The following is an 18,689-nucleotide window of genomic DNA, read 5'->3' on the forward strand; positions in this document are numbered from 1 at the left end:
GCATGCAGTCTATGTTGTCAAGCATCCCTGGGAAACCCCGGCTGGCATTGATCGCCAACAAGCGGGTTGTGTCTACAACAGTCGGCTCTCTCAAGTACTTAGAACCAAACACTGCAACCACAGCCTTGCAGAATCTGTACAACGACTCTAGGAACATAGGCTCACTCATACGGACGTACTCATCGATAAGATCACCGGGAACTCCGTAAGCAAGCATTCAGATAGCTGCAATGCATTTCTGATAAACTGAGAAGCCAATCTTTCCAATGTCATCCTCTTTGCACTCTGAGTAGTCATCGTATCTGACCACCCCCTCTCGAATTTGGTTGAAAACATGCCTAGCCATACGGAAACGATGCTGGAATTTCTGATGTTTGAAAAGCGAATTGCTTGTGTCAAAGTAGTCCTTCCATATTAAGGTGGTCATGGGCCAAAACATGCTCCGGAATCGAGCCCCGGAACAACGGCCGCTGCCTATTAAGGTGGTCATGGGCCAACATGACAAGCAGCATCTCCTCATCGTCGGATGAGGAGTCGTCGGAGTCGCACATAACATTATGGAAAAAGAACTCGTTGGTGCAATCCATTTGTAACTTGAGGCAAACTGTCGAATAGCTTGCGAGCATGGACGACGAAGTTAACCGACGACGACGGATTGGGATCGGGGAAGCTGCGGTGGCCCAGCGGTGTGGGTAGGCGTTGGACAGGTACGGGAGGAGGGAGGAGTCGCCGGAACTAGGCTGCAACGACGAAGCTGTGGGTGAGGCGAGGGCTAGTTGTCGGCGCTGTCGGTAGGGATGGAGAACGACCAATGTGCCATCGACTGGCGGGTCAGGGGATGAAGAAAGCATGTGTCGTCCCCCGTTTGCTTTGTGTCCGTACCGACCCAAATCAGACTCAAAAATGACCCGGAAATGGGTCGGCACGTGGACGAAAAGCGGATGCGCGTCCATTTGGACCGTTTTTTCTATCCGCACGGATCCAAACAGACGGTGACGGACGAAATTAATCATCCCATTGAAGTTGCTCTTAACACAACTATGTATTTTTATTATCAAATAATATTTCCATAACAAATGTAGTGTTAATTAGCATCGTTTTATCAATGAGCAATTATATTTTGTTAGAAGTTTATTTTACCGTGGGTCATAGAAGCAAGCAAGCAAGCGTCAGCTCTCATGACCCATGTACATACTGGCCCGTGACATCAAGAGGATAGGATTTCTATTTCTGAATTATGAGCACCCATGATATGCATGCATGGGGTCCAAGATGACTCATCAAGAGAAAATAGAGAAGAAAAGGCAGATAAATCACATGGCATGGAGCTAGTATGTCTATGATGCATGCATGTATGCACGCATACATTGTGGTTGGTATACAATATACATATACATATATACATGTAGCAGACATCATCACATATTATTTCTATGATGTCCAACATGCATTCCCTGTGATTAACCAAAAACAATGGTTAAACTTGAGAATCTATGCAGTATCCATCTAATCTAATAGTTGTGAGAGGATTGATGGTCTATGGTGTACCAACCGGGTGGGTGTACAGTAGTGATTACATAAAGAAAAGCAGGAATTCAGAGAGGTAGGATGAGAGAGAAAGTATCTACATTTGTAAGACAAGGGAAAAGACAGAAAGCTCAACATCGGTGCAGCATTGCTACCAGCGTGGTGTGTCGCTGTGATCCACAATGTTATCTACAGTGCTTGATTTCAAATACTTTCCACTTCTACTATTGTACTTAATTATCATCATCTTTAAATATATTATTACATGGAGGACAGAAGGGTTGCCTACTATTTTGTTTTGTTTTAATTTCTATTTAATTTTAATTTTGCTTTTGCAGTTCTCCCCTAGAGAGAGCATGAAAGGAAGAAGGATCAATTGCTGACTTGGTCAGGATTTTTCTTCTTTTTGGCCCCTAAAGCAAGGAAGCAGATAAAGGAGGGGTTTGGTTTGGTCATTTGCTCAGCCTTCTTCTCCTCCCCCTTCTTCCCCCCTATGGCTGCCAACACTGTGCCCTCTACCTTTTTCTCTCTCATGGCGGCCGTCTTCTTCCAGCTTGCATAGCTCTGGATCTCCGTTCTCTCTCTCTCTCTCTCTCTCTCTCCCACCCTGCACTGCCAGCCAGCTCTTGAATTCTTGCTCTAGTGTTGTACACTTGTACTGCTGCAGAGAAAGAAAGTAGAGAGAGAAAGAAGAAGGGGTTGCAGTGCAGGAAGAAAGGAGCGAGAAGAGAATCTGAATTTGCTCTTCAGTCATTGACCAACCCCAGTTTCCCCTTGTTTGTCCCCTTCCCCTCCTTGATACCTGTGTTATTCCCTGAGCTGCTGCCTGACGACTCTCTGAACTCTCTCCTCTTGTCACTCTCTTGCCCCCCATCCTGTTCCTCCTCCTCTTCCGATCTTGAGTTAATGCCCCCTCTGTAGCAGCATCGATTTATTGCCACCCCCCACCTTGGGCCTTGGCTAAGTTATGCTTAGAGGGAGGGAGAGAGATACAGTATAACCTAAGGAAACCAATAAAGATCAAGGCCTGAATCAAACCCCTAGGGAGCACTACAAGTTTGCCGCTTTATGTATCATCACCATCTTCAGCAGCGTGGAGAAGCGGAAGAAGCGGCATCGGCATCGGCAGATCAGGACAGCAGCATGTCCAACCTCACCACCTCCGCCTCCGCTTCTGCCAACCCTCCTCCTCCTCCTCCAACCACGGCTTCCAACAAGCGCAAGCGAAGCCTACCCGGCAACCCCGGTAGGTCCCGTCCTTCTCCTCGGACCTCGGTTTAATTTCTTGTTTATTTTCTCTCAAGTCAAGTCAAGTGACGACGAGTTGCTGATGCGCATGTTTGTATCTGCTGGAGGATTGTTGCATGTTACTAGTGTATTAATCTTCTTTGTCCGGCCGTATTCTTCATGGAACCGATGGATGCAAATGCAATTGCAGACCCAGAGTCGGAGGTGGTTGCGCTGTCTCCGGCGACGCTGATGGCGACGAACCGTTTCCTGTGCGAGATCTGCGGCAAGGGGTTCCAGCGTGACCAGAACCTGCAGCTGCACCGGCGCGGGCACAACCTGCCATGGAAGCTGAAGCAGCGCGGGAGCAAGGAGGTTGTGCGGAAGAAGGTGTACATCTGCCCGGAGGCGTCGTGCGTCCACCACGACCCGTCGCGCGCGCTCGGCGACCTCACCGGGATCAAGAAGCACTTTTTCCGCAAGCACGGCGAGAAGAAGTGGAAGTGCGACAAGTGCTCCAAGAAGTACGCCGTGCAGTCCGACTGGAAGGCGCACTCCAAGATCTGCGGCACCCGCGAGTACAAGTGCGACTGCGGAACCGTCTTCTCCAGGTGCTCATCTTATCCGTTTCTTCCTAGCATGCATCTCGATCCACCTCTTCCTTCTATTCCTATTCCTAATTTCCTATCCTATGCATGCATGCATGATGAAATCTTTCTTCCTTGTCTTGTCTTGTTGATTTCTCGTTACTACTGTATATATTCTTGAGTCTTGGCTTGGCAACCTAGCTAGCGAGTGTATTAGCTAGGTCGCAATTAACCAGAGAGAAGGGAGGCCGGGGCTCATTGTGATTTGTGGTGGCGATCGAGTTGGATCGTGAACTCATCAGGGCCAGGTCAGGCAACGCAACGCACAAGAAACATGGATGGATGCAAAGATGGACCACTTTTACACGGGTCCTCTTTCTTTTTGTTTCGGCCATGGATGGCCGTGTGGAAGGAGAGAGAGATGCTGTGATGATGAGGATCGAGCTTTGGGAGACGAGAATTCAGACATGTGAATCTCTTTGCAGTTGCAGGGCCGAGCTGCCTTTCCATCTCACTCCTCCTGCCTAGCCTAATTGCCTACGCATGCTTACACTATTCTCCTCGTGTCACTTCCATGCGTCCTCTCCTCCCTGATTCTCTCTCTCTCTTTCTCTCTCACCGCCACGGCACGGGAGCGTCGCGTAGCATATGACAAATGAACAAAGAATCGGGGGAAAGTTAGCTTTACCTTTTCTTCTCATGGCTTTCTTTGCTGCATTTCTTCTCATGGCTTTCTTTGTTGCATTGCATGCAGGCGGGACAGCTTCATCACGCACCGGGCCTTCTGCGACGCGCTAACCGAGGAGAGCAACAAGGCCATCAGCGGCCTGCCACTGGCACCACCCATGGCGCACGCCCAGCACCACGCCATGCTCTATTCGCCGCACGATCTAATGCAGCAGCACCAGGAGCTCGCCGCCTTCCAGGACCACCACCATCCCCAAGTGATGCAGCAGCATTGCAACTACGATGTGAAGCCGGAGATGCAGCCGTGGCCAACGATGCCCTACGACGATGTCCACCACCCGCTGCTGCAGCCGCTCTGCAGCGCCACCGCGCAGGGCTCTGCCACGTCCGTGCCGACGCCTGCGGCAGCCGCGCACCTGTCGGCCACAGCGCTGCTACAGAAGGCGGCGCAGATGGGCGCGACCATCGGCGGGGCCGGCGCTGGCGGGGCGGGAGTGCACTACACGCAGATGGCCGGTTCGGCGACCAGCGCCACCGGCAGTGCCACGTTCGGGCTCGGCCTCTCGTGCCTCAGCAACCAGCAGATGATGAGCCTCGCCAGGACCGCCTCCCAAGGCCGGAGCGGTGAGGAAGGCGCTTCGGGAGGGGCCAACGACGGCATGACCAGGGACTTCCTGGGGTTGCGCGCCTTCTCGCACCGCGACATCCTCGGCCTCGCCGGCTTTGACTCGTCGTGCATGGGCGCCGCCGTGAACACGGCCAGCAACAACATCAACATGGCGCCCTGCTACGACCCACAACAACAAGGGCAGCCACAGCCGCAGCAGCAGCAGAGCAGCAACGAGCCATGGCATGGCATGGGTAGCCATAGCTAGCCATCATAACAGTTGCATAGTCGCATCTCATCACCGCAGACGCTGAGTACTGCTTGCTGCTACCCTCTACATTCAGCAGGGGATACGTCCGTTTTGAACTGGGTAACCCCCTCTCTCTCTCTCTCTTTGATCTTGATCTTGCAAGTTGCAAGTTAAGCAAGCTTTGGAGTTTCTTTTGGGGTAGAAGCCAACTGTAAGGTAAAGTTCGGATCAACGAAACCTACGTGAAAATAATACATGCATCCGTCGTCTCTCTTCTCTCTCTCTCTCTCTCTCTCTCGCACTCAACTGGATCAGCTGGTGCATTGCCTACATACATATCTACTCTCCGTTTGCTGGGTAATATATCTAATTATGCGTACATGTCTCATGGCTACACACTACAAGTTTTATATTCTCTGACATGGGCAAAACAAAGTTTTCTCTATCTAACCAAGGTCTCATTGTTAGAGAATATAAAACTTGTTTTCTCTACGTGTATAAGGAAAATCCATATATACTACTTTGTTTCTTCGGGGAAAAAAAGAGGAGAGGCAAAATATATTTGAAAATACTATATTCAATTAGGAAAAAGTAAATTCGGTTGAACTGAACTGATTGTGCTGATAGGTGGTCGCTTGGGAGCTCTTGCTACAAGAGCTAAATGTGGCCTAGGATGATATCAGTAGTTTATCGATGCATGCATATGAGTGTCTGTGTACTGTGTCGTGCAATCAGTCGCTGTACTGTACCCGGCTACTGTTCGTCCGTGACAAGGTTTTGTCTGTAATTGGTCGTGGGCCGGCATTATTCCATGCTTGCAAAAAATAAAAAAATCTTTATCTATTTTCAGATTTCTAAGATAGAAAAACACATCTAATTATGTTCCTTTTCCCATATGTTCGGCTCCTGGTACTATTCGTACGTACCGATACATTTTTTCCGACAAAGGGTGCTCTTTGCTCATGAATTTCTTCATGAAATAAGAAGTGTTTTGTTGTAATAAGTGTTTACGTAAACCTTGAGCTTTGAGAAACAAATCACTACCCTTATCCGACAAAGATTGAATTAAGTTTTTGCCCTCTAGAAATAAACCCAAAAGGTCTCGGCTGTTCTTAGTGCATACACTTGTGATCATTTCCCAAACTTTGTGTAATTATACTACTTCTATTAGAAATTGAGGTATAAACACTCGTAGGTTGGTGAAGCATAATCCTACTCGCGTCTGCCCGACTAGGATGCATATAACCAATAAGGAAAACTAATGTGGGTGAATGACCGACCACAACAAGCGATGGAGAACATCAACTACTAGCACCGGTGTTGACAACACTCGTGATGAAAAGGTTCCCAAACAATATTTTCTTCAGTAACACAACAATGCATGAACACCGTCTTCCTGATTTCAACCACATACACTAGGATTTTGAGTTTTCACTCGCAAGAGAAAGACAATGTAAATTCCGGACAATGCCATCAAGGGAGCGTAAACCGTCACTGTAACGTACAACCAATGAAGGTTAGACCAAGAGTTTTCACCGTGAAACTCGAGAGCGTGGATCAGAGGTAACACTACATGTTGCACACTTCTTGAGACGCCAATCTGCCAAAGCAGACAATGTTGAGCATGCTAAAACCAACCTCAATGTGAGGGACAGCCTTCCCATCGTCATCGGAATATGAATAATATAGCTGAGACAATACGTTGAGTACGCATGTAACATTGGATAGTCTGCATGCAAAGTCCGGTCGCCAATTCTCGCGCACCACCACTAACATTCACCATCGTCAGTTGGAAGTCTACCACATGTACCCTTGTCGATGAATGACCACCAGACACTACAAAACACATGATTTTAGCGATGAAATCCTCGTGGTAGGGAAAGAACCATCACCTAAGATCTTTTTTTGCTAATGGTGACCATTACAAGTTGATGCCCCGTCGGATCAATCTAACTTTAGGTGACGTGGTTGGGTGTCACAAGGCATGTGCATATTTAGTAATGGCTTACTGTGTCACCAAAATTGTTGGGAGGGCCATTTTTTGAAATACAAATAGTAAAATAACTAATTAGTCTTGCAGCTGGTTTATTTTGGATATGTCCCTTGTTAAGAGCTGAAAATTTCTTGTAGTAGGGATCGTTCAGTTCCCTTGTGACAAAGAAATTGGGAATGGCGGTACATTAAGCATCACGTGTGCCCTCCACTCCGCTTTATTCTATGCTAGAATTAGACCTTTCATGTTGTTGATGTGCTCGATATCTTGCAACATGTATACTACGTAGTCCATTTGTGTCCATCACAGTCGCATAGCCGGGCATTTGTGAATACTCACTACTAGGTAAAAACCTATATGCAGATGCTTAATAGCAGCACGGGCCAGTGCGCTACTTTTAGTTAGTAGCAGCGTGGTGCCAGACCCAACACTACATATACGACATAGTAGGAGCATGGGTTGAGCTGCCCGAGGCTACTACTAAGTGGTCCCAACGGTAACCCTCAGGGCACACCACCGGGGCAACGTTGGCCCTAGGACTTGCGTTGTAACTAACCTCACATCACTGGGGCCGAGTACGTGCCCCACGTTGTGAATATTTACACACGGAGCTAGCTGGTGGACCCCACTTAGTAGCAGTGCGAGCTCATATGCCCATGTTGCTTGTAATGGCGTTGGAATTTTCCTTGAAGATGAAGGGTGATGTTGTGAAGTAGCAATAAGTATTTCTTTAAGTTAATAACCAATGTTTATAGAACCAATAGAAAACCGCGAACCAACAATCAACAGTACATGCACACACAAAAGCAAATATCATTGTGTAGGATAGATAAATATAATTAAAAAGATAAAAAAATGCAGCACCTATTTTTATATATTTTTGGAATATATAATAGGTGAATGGACCCGGGGGCTATAACGTTCACTAGAGGCATCTCTCCCATGAGCAAAGTAGTGGTGGGTGCATAAATTACTATAGGGCAATTGATAAAAAAACAAATAATTATGTTGTTATTCATGGCATAATCGATACACAGGAATTGCGTTCGTGATAACTAGACCGTTAAACTTACGAAGTCCTACTACCATTACTCCACCAATCGATCGATATTCAACATGGATCTACGATATTAAGTTCATAACAAATAGAGTAATGCTTGTGCCAAGATGACATAATGTAGGTAAAATAATACCAAATAATATGTTACTAGCAACAATGCAAATACGTGCCTTGCTACTCCTCCTGTGATAGAGTGAGGACACCGCAAGATTGAACCTACTAATATGCGCCACCCTATTTGAAGATCTACTCATCTACTTGGCCAAAACAAACTTATAGATTGGAAAGCATACATAGCTATATGAAATCACACATAATAAATCTCATATCGTATCAATTACTTGAATGAATAATCTGAACATAAACTCATAATGCATCGAATCCAAAAACACACTCTGGAAATTACATCGAATAGATGTCCGAAGAGATCATTGTATTGAAGATCAAATAGGAGAGAGAGAGAGAGAGAGATCTTGCTACTGCTATGGACAAGTTGGTCCTGGTGGAAGTACTCACACATCACTAAAGAGGCAATAAGGTTGATGAAGAAGGCCTCCGTGATGGATTCCCCCTTCGACAGAGTACCGAAAGAGTCCTCCAGATGGGATCACAGAGGAACAGAGACTTGCGGCATTAGAAAAATTGTTTGGGAGCTCCCCTAGGGTTTTGGGGATATATGTGAATTTATAGTCCAGAGAGGCGGTAACTTGGATCCACGAGCGACTCACAAGGGGGAGGGCGCGTCCTACCCCGAGGGTGTGCCTTGTGCCTTGTCGCCTCCTCATGCAGTTTCTGGTCTCCCTGTGAAGCTTCCAGGTCTTCTTTTGTTGTAGAAGAATCATAAATAAATTCGTCCATGTTTGGACTCCATTTGGTACAAATTTTCTAAAAAGCAAAAAACACACACAAAACAACAACTCGCAGAGCACTGGGTTAATAGGTAAGTTCTCAAAAATTATATAAAATGGTGCATAAAGCATACAAGATTGATAAAATAATAACGTGAAACAATAAAAAAATATAGATACATTGGAGACGTATGATCATCTCTAAGCTTAATTCCTGCTCGTCCTCGAGTAGGTGAATGATAAAAACATCATTTTTGATGTTGAATGCTACCTAACATGTCTATTATGTGATCGTGTGAGTATAAATGTTGAGAAACGATAACTAAATAAATATTGGAGCAATAATACATCATCATTGCCTTTCAAAATAACTACACTAACGGACGTTATCCGCTACTCGTTTAACCATGTAAGAAGTGGCATAACTCCATCTTCTTAATGAGAACCATAAATCGTGATCGCCCCCATGCCTAACCAATCACTTGACTCATACCCTTTTACGCACTTCAACTTTTTAAATTCACTCACACTACAAGAAATATGTTAAATTTTGACCCTCCATATTGGTCGTTGAAAGGTCATTGTTTTTCATTTGTGACCTTTTTGTGACCAAAACAGTTGGTCAATAGCTGATCGTCTTTAATGAAACTTAACGACCAAAATGAAAGGTCGTTGGTTCTACGACCAATTGTTTTGGTCACTAGCAGCCCGCAGAGGCCACGTCGGATCTAATATGGAAAAATTGCAACCAATTGAATTGATCGTTGATAAGAAGCAACCCGGTCCAGTTTAGCCGTTTATACGGGCCAAGCCCAATAATTCAGCCCATTTAATATATATTTTTCTTATTAATAGTCAATCGCTTGGGCCAAGCCCAACAATTTGGCATTTTGATTTTCTAGGCCATGGCCTTTTTGTGGACCATTTCATTGAGCCAATTTGTTTGTTTTTTCATAAATGCACGTGCCATAGCCTTTTCAGAGCCCAAATATTATTTTGCCGGGTAGAACATTTGGTGCACAGATTTCAATTTACAGTTTTGATCAGCAAACAATTAGGATTAAATTCAAAAATAATTCAATCAAATACTCACAACAACACAATACACGTGTGCACGTCCAACAAGTGTACATACAACCAAAAACAGATATAGAAGCACCAAAACATTGTGGAACCATCAACTAAAACTATGGTGCACATCTCCAAGATTCTTCTAATCTTCTGTGAGAGCAGCAGCATCCTCAACGACATTAGATCCCGAGATCAAGATAAACTATAAGTGAAATACAATGGAAGTAAAGAATATTTATTCGAGAGACTAAAATGTATACATACATCCCCAAATGCCTGAGTTCAATAATTAAACACTAAGGATAGCATATCAAAACTTCCAACAACCTGAATGCAACAGGTTAACCTGATGTTGTTCTACAAAAGTAACCTACAGGTACCTACATGGTATGTTGGTACAAGTGTAGGTAATGCAATGAACATTATTGTAACATATTCACAATTCAATGCATTTCAAGGCATGGGGGCACCGAACTGTATAACAATGCATGCCCAAAGGAAGCAAACAACACAAATAATGGCGTTTAACAAATGCACCAATAATTGCATTTAAGGAAAACATGAGATCCATAGCAAAGTGCAAGAGAATGATAGCAGAATTTTTCAACATTATATCAGGGTCAAATCGAACCACACCCAACAGTAGTTGCAGCTACACCCAAACTAGAGCAGCTACAGAAGCAACACATATGGCCATGATACGAGGAAGAAGCGATGGACCGAGGAAATTGTCTCACCTGCAATAACAGCGGGCAACATGCGAAGTTGAGGTGGGTCGATGGCAAGAGCAGCTCGGGGACGTGGTCGGGAAAGATAGCTGGCAACAACAGCTCCGTCACGTCCATGACCTGCCTACCGTCGGATGCCCCCGTGAAGACGCTAAAGGAGGTGGTGGAGCAGCTCAATAAAAGGTACAGAGTATGATTAACACAGTACATCTGTAAAATATTAAATAAGTAATTATAGAGAAGGAAAAAATAATTCCAAGAATTTTACTTTTACATGATTATCTATAATGGTTACTTATTTATTGTGCAAAGCACCACAACATATTTCTGCATAAAAAGAACATGTATCCAAACCAATCACCAAGCAAATAACGAGCGAGCTCATCATATACCAGAATAAAAAAAACAAGGAATAGAGGTATTTCTTGGGTTTCAACATGGCACATACGACCATATATTGTTTGTGCGAGGAACACGTGTACCATGCCTAAGGCTTCATCACAAGCCAGCAACCACACACAATAAATATATTTGCTATCAAGAAGAATTAGACCATGAACAATGGATGAAACAAATGCGGTTGAAAGCATTTTTATGTGCGTCGTAAGCAACACCTATGTGGCTCAAATGACATTTTAAGAACCTGTGACTTGAAAAATAATTGGGCGGACCACTGATACGTTCATTTTGCATCATGCTTTCATGTTGATATTTATTGCTTTATGGGCTGTTATATTACTTTGTGGTACCATATTTATGCCTTTTCTCTCTTATTTTGCAAGGTTTATTTGAAGAGGGAGAATTCAGGCAGCTGGAATTCTGGACTAGAAAAGGAGCAAATCTTAGTCCACTATTCTGCACATCTCCAAATGCCCTGAAAAGTTACGTGGATTTTTTTGGGATTATATAAAAAATACTGAGCTAAAGAAGTACGAGAGGGACCTACCAGGGCACCACAAGCCTGGTAGCCGCCACCCCCCTGGTGGCGGCTAGCAAGCTTGTGGGCTCCCTGACGGCCCACTCGCTCCCTCTTTTGCTATATGAAGGGTTTTGTTCCAGAAAAAATAAATCGGGAGTTTTTTCGTGGTTTCGCCGCTGCCACGAGGCGGAACTTGAGCAGATCCAATCTAGAGCTCCGGCAGGACGATCCTGCTGGGGAAACTTCCCTCCCGGAGGGAGAAATCGTCGCCATCGTCATCACCAACACTCCTCTTGTCGGAGGGGAGGCATCTTCATCGACATCTTCATCAGCACCATCTCCTCTCCAATCCCTAGTTCATCTCTTGTAACCAATCTCCGTCTCACGACTCCGATTGGTACTTATAAGGTTCCTAGTATTGTTGATTACTCTTTGTAGTTGATGCTAGTTGGATTACTTGGTGGAAGAGTTTATGTTCAGATCCTTGATGCTATTCATTGTAGTTACTTTTGTTCTTGAGGACATGAGATAAGTCATGCTGATAATAGTCATGTGAATTTGATATTCATTCGGTATTTTGATATGTTGTATGTTGTTTTTCCTCTAGTGGTGTTATGTGAACGTCGACTACATAACACTTCACCATATTTGGGCCTAGAGGAAGGCATTGGGGAGTAGTAAGTAGATGATGGGTTGCTGGAGTGACAGAAGCTTAAACCCCAGTCTATGCGTTGCTTCGTAAGGGGCTGATTTGGATCCACTAGTTTAATGATATGGTTAGACGTTGTCTTAATTCTTCTTTCGTAGTTGCGGATGCTTGCGAGAGGGGTTAATCATAAGTGGGATGCTTGTCCAAGTAAGGGCAGTACCCAAGCGCCGGTCCACCCACATATCAAACTATCAAAGTAACGAACGTGAATCACATGAACATGATGAAACTAGCATGACAGAAATTCCTGTGTGTCCTCGGGAGCGTTTTTCCTCCTATAAGACTTTGTTCAGGCTTGTCCCTTGCTACAAAAGGGATTGGGCCACTTGCTGGACCATTGGTACTACTTGTTACTTGTTACTTTTTGCTTGCTACGTTTCACCTCACTACACCATCACTTGTTACCGCTACTTTCAGTGCTTGCAGTTATTACCTTGCTGAAAACCGTTTATCAGAGCCTTCTGCTCCTCGTTGGGTTCGACACTCTTACTTATCGAAAGGACTATGATTGATCCCCTATAATTGTGGGTCATCAAGGCTCTTTTCTGGCGCCGTTGTCGGGGAGTGAAGCGCCTTTGGTAAGTGGAAATTGGTAAGGAAACATCTATATACTGTGCTGAAATTTATTGTCACTTGTCACTATGGAAACTGCTCCTTTGAGGGGTTTGTTCGGGGTATCTTCACCACAAACGGAAGCACGAGGAGTTGTTCCTCAAACTGAGGTACCTACTGAAAATATCTTTTATGAAATTCCTTCGGGTATGCTTGAGAAACTGCTGGCTAATCCTTTCACAGGAGATGGATCTTCACATCCAGACTTGCATCTGATCTATGTAGATGAAGTTTGTGGTTTATTTAAGCTTGCAGGTTTGCCCGAGGATGAGGTAAAGAAGAACGTATTTCCTTTATCTTTGAAGGATAAGGCGTTGACATGTTATAGGCTATGTGATGATACTGGATCATGGGACTTCAATCGGTTGAAATTGGAATTTCATCAAAAGTTCTATCCTATGCATTTAGTACATCGTGATCGGAACTTTATTTATAACTTTTGGCCTCATGACAGGGAAAGCATAGCTCAAGCTTGGGGAGGCTTAAATCAATGCTATATTCATGCCCAAATCATGAGCTCTCGAGAGAAATTATCACTCAAAACTTTTATGCTCGGCTTTCTCATGAATATCGTACCATGCTTGACACTTCTTGTACCGATTCTTTTATGAAGAAGGATATTGACCACAAGTGGAATTTATTGGAAAGAATCAAACGTGACTCTGAAGATTGGGAGCTGGAGGAAGGTAAGGAGTCAGGTATGAATTTCCAGTTTGATTGCGTTAAATCTTTTGTTGAGACAAACACTTCTAGAGATTTTAGCGCTAAGTATGGACTTGACTCTGAGATAGTAGCTTCTCTATGTGAATCTTTTTGCTGCTCATGTTGATCTTCCCAAATAGAAGTGGTTTAAATATCATCCTCCTGTAGAAAGCAACATAGTCAAAACCAATTTAGTTGAGGAGAAAGTCATTGCTTTTAGTGATCCTGTTGTTCCTTGTGCCTACACTGAGAAACCACCATACCCTGCTAGGATAAAGGATTATTCTAAAGCTCCAACTGTGATACGTAGGGGTTACATTAGACCACTTGCACCCCCTGAGGAAATTAGAGTTGAACCTAGTGTTGCTATTATCAAAGATCTCTTAGCCGAAGACATAGATGGGCATGCTATCAAATTCTGTGAGGACTCCGCTAGAATTGCTAAACCTCACGGGAAAGACAAACACGGACCTGTACTTGGCCTGCCCGTTGTTTCTGTCAAGATAGGAGATCACTGTTACCATGGTTTATGTGATATGAGAGCTAGTGTTAGTGCAATACCCCGTTCTCTATATGATGAAATCAAAGATGAGATTGCACCTGCTGAGCTAGAACCCATTGATGTCACTATTACAGCTAATAGAGACACTATCCGCCCTCTGGGAATTGTGAGAGACGTAGAAGTCCTGTGTGGTAAGATGAAGTATCCTACTGATTTCCTCGTCCTTGGTACTGCACAAGATAGCTTTGCTCCCATCATATTTGGTAGACCCTTTCTCAACACTGTCAATGCTCACATTGATTGCATTAAGCAGACCGTCACTGTTAGTTTCGAGGGTGTGTCTCATGAATTTAACTTCTCCAAGTTTGGAAGACAACCCCATGAAAAAGAGTGGTCTAGTAGGGATGAAACCATTGCTCTTTCCTCTATTGCCGTACCTCCTACGGATCCTTTAGAGCAATATCTGCTTGAGCATGAAAATGACATGCATATGGAGGAGAGGGATGAGATAGATAAAATTGTCTTAGAACAATATCCTATTCTCAAGAATAATCTGCCTGTTGAACTGCTTGGGGATCCTCCCCCACCAAAGGGTGATCGTGTGTTCGAGCTTAAACTGTTGCGTGATACTCTTAAGTATGCCTATCTTGATGAGAAGGAGATATACCCTGTTATTATTAGTGCTCTCCTCTCAGAGCACGAAGAGAAGAAGTTACTAAAAACTCTGAGCAAGCACCATGCTGCTATTGGATATACTGTTGATGATCTTAAGGGTATTACCCCCACTCTATGTCAGCACAAGATTAAAACCGATCCTGATTCTAAACCAGTTGCTGATCATCAAAGGAGATTAAATCCTAAGATGAAAGAGGTCGTTAGAAAAGAAATATTAAAGCTTCTGGAAGCAGGAATCATTTATCTTGTTGCTCATAGTGATTGGGTAAGTCCAGTACATTGCGTACATAAGAAGGGAGGTATCATCGTCGTTCGTAATGATAAGAATGAACTAATCCCACAAAGGATTATTACTAGCTATAGGATGGTGATATACTTCTGGAAACTGAACAAGGCAACCATGAAAGATCATTACCCTTTGTCGTTTATCGACCAAATGCTAGAAAGGCTATCCAAACACACATACTTCTGCTTTCTAGACGGTTATTCAGGTTTCTCGCAAATACCCGTTGCACAATCCGATCAGGAGAAAACCACTTTCACCTGCCCCTTCGGTACCTTTGCTTATAGACGTATGCCTTTTGGCTTATGCAATGCACCTGCCACCTTTCAAAGATGTATGATGGCTATATTCTCTGACTTTTGTGAAAAGATTGTCGAGGTTTTCATGGATGACTTCTCCGTTTACGGGTCTTCCTTTGATGATTGCCTCAGCCACCTTGATAGAGTCTTACAAAGACGCGAAGATACCAACCTCGTCTTGAATTGGGAGAAGTGCCACTTTATGGTTAATGAAGGCATCGTCTTAGGACACAAAATCTCTGAAAGAGGCATTGAAGTTGATAAGGCTAAGGTTGATGCAATTGAGAAAATGCCTTGACCCACAGATATCAGAGGTATACGAAGTTTCCTAGGTCATGCTGGTTTCTATAGAAGGTTCATTAAAGACTTCTCTAAGATTTCTAGGCCTCTTACCAACCTCTTGCAGAAGGATGTTCCTTTTGTTTTTGATGAGGATTGTGAGGAAGCCTTCGAAATACTTAAGAAGGCTTTGATAACCGCACCTATCGTTCAACCACCTGACTGGAACTTGCCCTTTGAAATCATGTGCGATGCTAGTGATTATGTTGTTGGTGCTATTCTAGGACAAAGAGTTGACAAGAAGTTGAATGTTATTCACTACGCTAGTAAAACTCTAGACAGTGCCCAAAGAAATTATGCCACTACGGAAAAGGAGTTTTTAGCAGTCGTGTTTGCATGTGCAAAGTTCAGATCTTATATAGTTGACTCCAAAGTCACTATTCACTCTGATCATGTTGCTATTAAGTACCTTATGGAGAAGAAGGACGCTAAGCCTAGGCTGATCAGATGGGTTCTCCTGCTACAGGAATTTGATTTGCACGTCGTTGATCGAAAGGGTGCTGATAACCCTGTAGCATATAACTTGTCTAGGCTAGAGAATGTCCTTGATGACTCACAACCTATTGATGACAGCTTTCCTGATGAGCAATTAAATGTCATCTGCACTTCACATAGTGCACCGTGGTATGCTGATTACGCAAACTATATCGTAGCCAAATACATACCACCCAGTTTCACCTATCAGCAAAAGAAGAAGTTCTTCTTTGATTTGAGACACTAATTTTGGGATGATCCTCACCTTTATAAGGAAGGAGTAGATGGTGTTATTAGACGTTGTGTGCCTGAACATGAACAGGGACAAATCTTGCAGAAGTGTCATTCCGAAGCCTACGGAGGACACCACGCTGGAGATAGAACTGCCCATAAGGTATTGCAATCAGGTTTCTATTGGCCCACTCTCTTCAAGGATGCTAGTAAGTTTGTGTTGTCTTGTGACGAATGCCAAAGAATAGGGAATATCAGTAAGCGTCAGGAAATGCCTATGAACTATTCACTTGTCATTGAACCGTTTGATGTCTGGGGCCTTGATTATATGGGACCCTTCCCGAGTTCCAATCGGTACACTCACATCTTAGTTGCTATGGATTACGTCACTAAGTGGGTAGAAGCTATCCCCACTAAAAATGCTGATCACCACACCTCTATTAAGATGCTTAAAGAATTCATTTTCCCAAGATTTGGAGTCCCTAGATATCTGATGACTGATGGCGGTTCACACTTCATTCATGGTGTTTTCCACAAGATGCTCGCTAAGTATGATGTCAACTATAGAGTTGCATCTCCTTATCATCCTCAGTCTAGTGGTCAAGTGGAGTTGAGTAATAGGGAGATCAAATTGATCCTACAAAAGACCGTCAATATATCTCGAAAGAATTGGTCTAACAAACTTGACGATGCACTATGGGCTTATAGGACTGCCTATAAGAATCCCATGGGCATGTCGCCGTATAAAATGGTTTATGGTAAGGCTTGTCATTTACCTCTTGAGCTGGAACACAAAGCTTATTGGGCAATCAAAGAGCTCAACTTCGATTTCAAACTTGCCGGTGAGAAGCGGTTGTTTGATATCATCTCATTAGATGAATGGAGGGCCCAAGCATACGAGAATGCCAAGTTGTTCAAGGAAAAGATTAAGAGATGGCATGACAAATGAATATAGAAACGAGAGTTCAATGTAGGTGATTATGTCCTGCTATACAATTCTCGTTTGAGATTCTTCGCACGCAAGCTTCTCTCTAAATGGGAAGGTCCTTACGTTATCGAGGAAGTATATCGTTCCGGTGCCATCAAAATCAATAACACGGAAGGAAATTTTCCTAGAGTGGTAAATGGGCAAAGAATCAAGCATTACATCTCTGGTACTCCCATAAATGTTGAGACCAATATCATAAATGTCATAACTCCATAGGAGTACATAAGGGATGTTTATCAGCCTGTTTCAGACCCTGAAAACGAAGAGGTATCTGTTTCGGTAAGAAATTAGACTCCGATGCTTATCCAATAGGAAATTTCCTCCGTTTTGGAATTTTTGGAAAATTAGAAAAATAAAAAGCAGTCGAAGAGCGCACGAGGCGGCCACAAGCTTGGAAGCCGCCACCTACCCCCCCTGGTGGCGGATGGAGGGCTTGTGGGCACCTCGTGTGCCTCCCGGACTCCGTTTCCTTGCGGAGCACTCCTTCTGGTCCAGAAAAAATCAATATATATTCGCCCGAAGGTTTTGATCTCCGTATCGCGCAGTCTTCCTGTGTTTTCATTTCGAGCCTGTTTCTGTGACAGATCTAGATCATCATGACTTCCCCAAACGCTCCTAAGGACAAGATCTTCGAGAAGGTCATCAATCCCTACCTCACGGAAGTGCTGAATCACCCTTAATCTATCAAGATGAGCGAGGGGATGTTGCACATCCGTGATGTTGAGGGGCCTAAGAAGACCGGAAGCGTGGAGACGAGGCTCAAAGCAATGGAGAAACAAGTCTCCAAGTGCCAAGGGATGGTGGAGCATGGACTCAATGCCAACCACATGATGATCACGGAGTTCACCAGCAAGCACAAGATGGACGCCATTGACATTGGGAAACACCTCTCCAGGCTCTATGACAGGGTTGATCAACTTCAGGGCCAGATTTATGACCCGCAGAACCAAAACTATGAGTATGAGTATAGATTTAAATCAATAAGGTTGGCTGCAGATTTGAGGATCTCGGCGACTCGTTCATCTTGCCATGATGGAGCACCTATGCCTTGGAAGACGGAGGATCAGACTACTTCAACAACTCCACCACCATCACCACCAAAGGAAGACAACTAAGCATTGGTATGGGCAATCCCCTTGGCTTCTGCCAAGCTTGCGGGAGTTGCCTTGGTATCGCATCACCTTCATACATTTTGCTTTTACCTTTGTTTTAGTTCTTTCCTTTTCAGTTTTTATTTCTTCTCTTAGAGGAATAAGTCTTTAGTTTTTAGTTTAAGTCTTTTGCTTTTGTCTCTCCCCCGATGTATTCGAGCTTGTGAGCTATATAATAAAGAGTATCTTAGTCAAGGGCTTCGCTTTGTGCCATGATCAA

The 18,689-nt window shown here is 44.0% G+C and overlaps 1 protein-coding gene across 1 annotated transcript; it reads left to right on the plus strand.

The window, feature by feature from the left end:
* Positions 1–1,946: 1,946 nt before the first annotated feature.
* On the plus strand, positions 1,947–5,161 carry LOC123443743 (protein indeterminate-domain 7-like). Its single transcript, XM_045120261.1, has 3 exons — positions 1,947–2,773; positions 2,966–3,365; positions 4,096–5,161. The coding sequence occupies exons 1-3, from the start codon at positions 2,596–2,598 to the stop codon at positions 4,901–4,903; spliced, it is 1,386 nt and encodes a 461-aa protein (XP_044976196.1). The 5' UTR covers positions 1,947–2,595; the 3' UTR covers positions 4,904–5,161.
* Positions 5,162–18,689: the final 13,528 nt, after the last annotated feature.

The sequence above is a fragment of the Hordeum vulgare genome, chromosome 3H (assembly GCF_904849725.1).
Source record: "Hordeum vulgare subsp. vulgare chromosome 3H, MorexV3_pseudomolecules_assembly, whole genome shotgun sequence".
NCBI lineage: Eukaryota > Viridiplantae > Streptophyta > Magnoliopsida > Poales > Poaceae > Hordeum > Hordeum vulgare.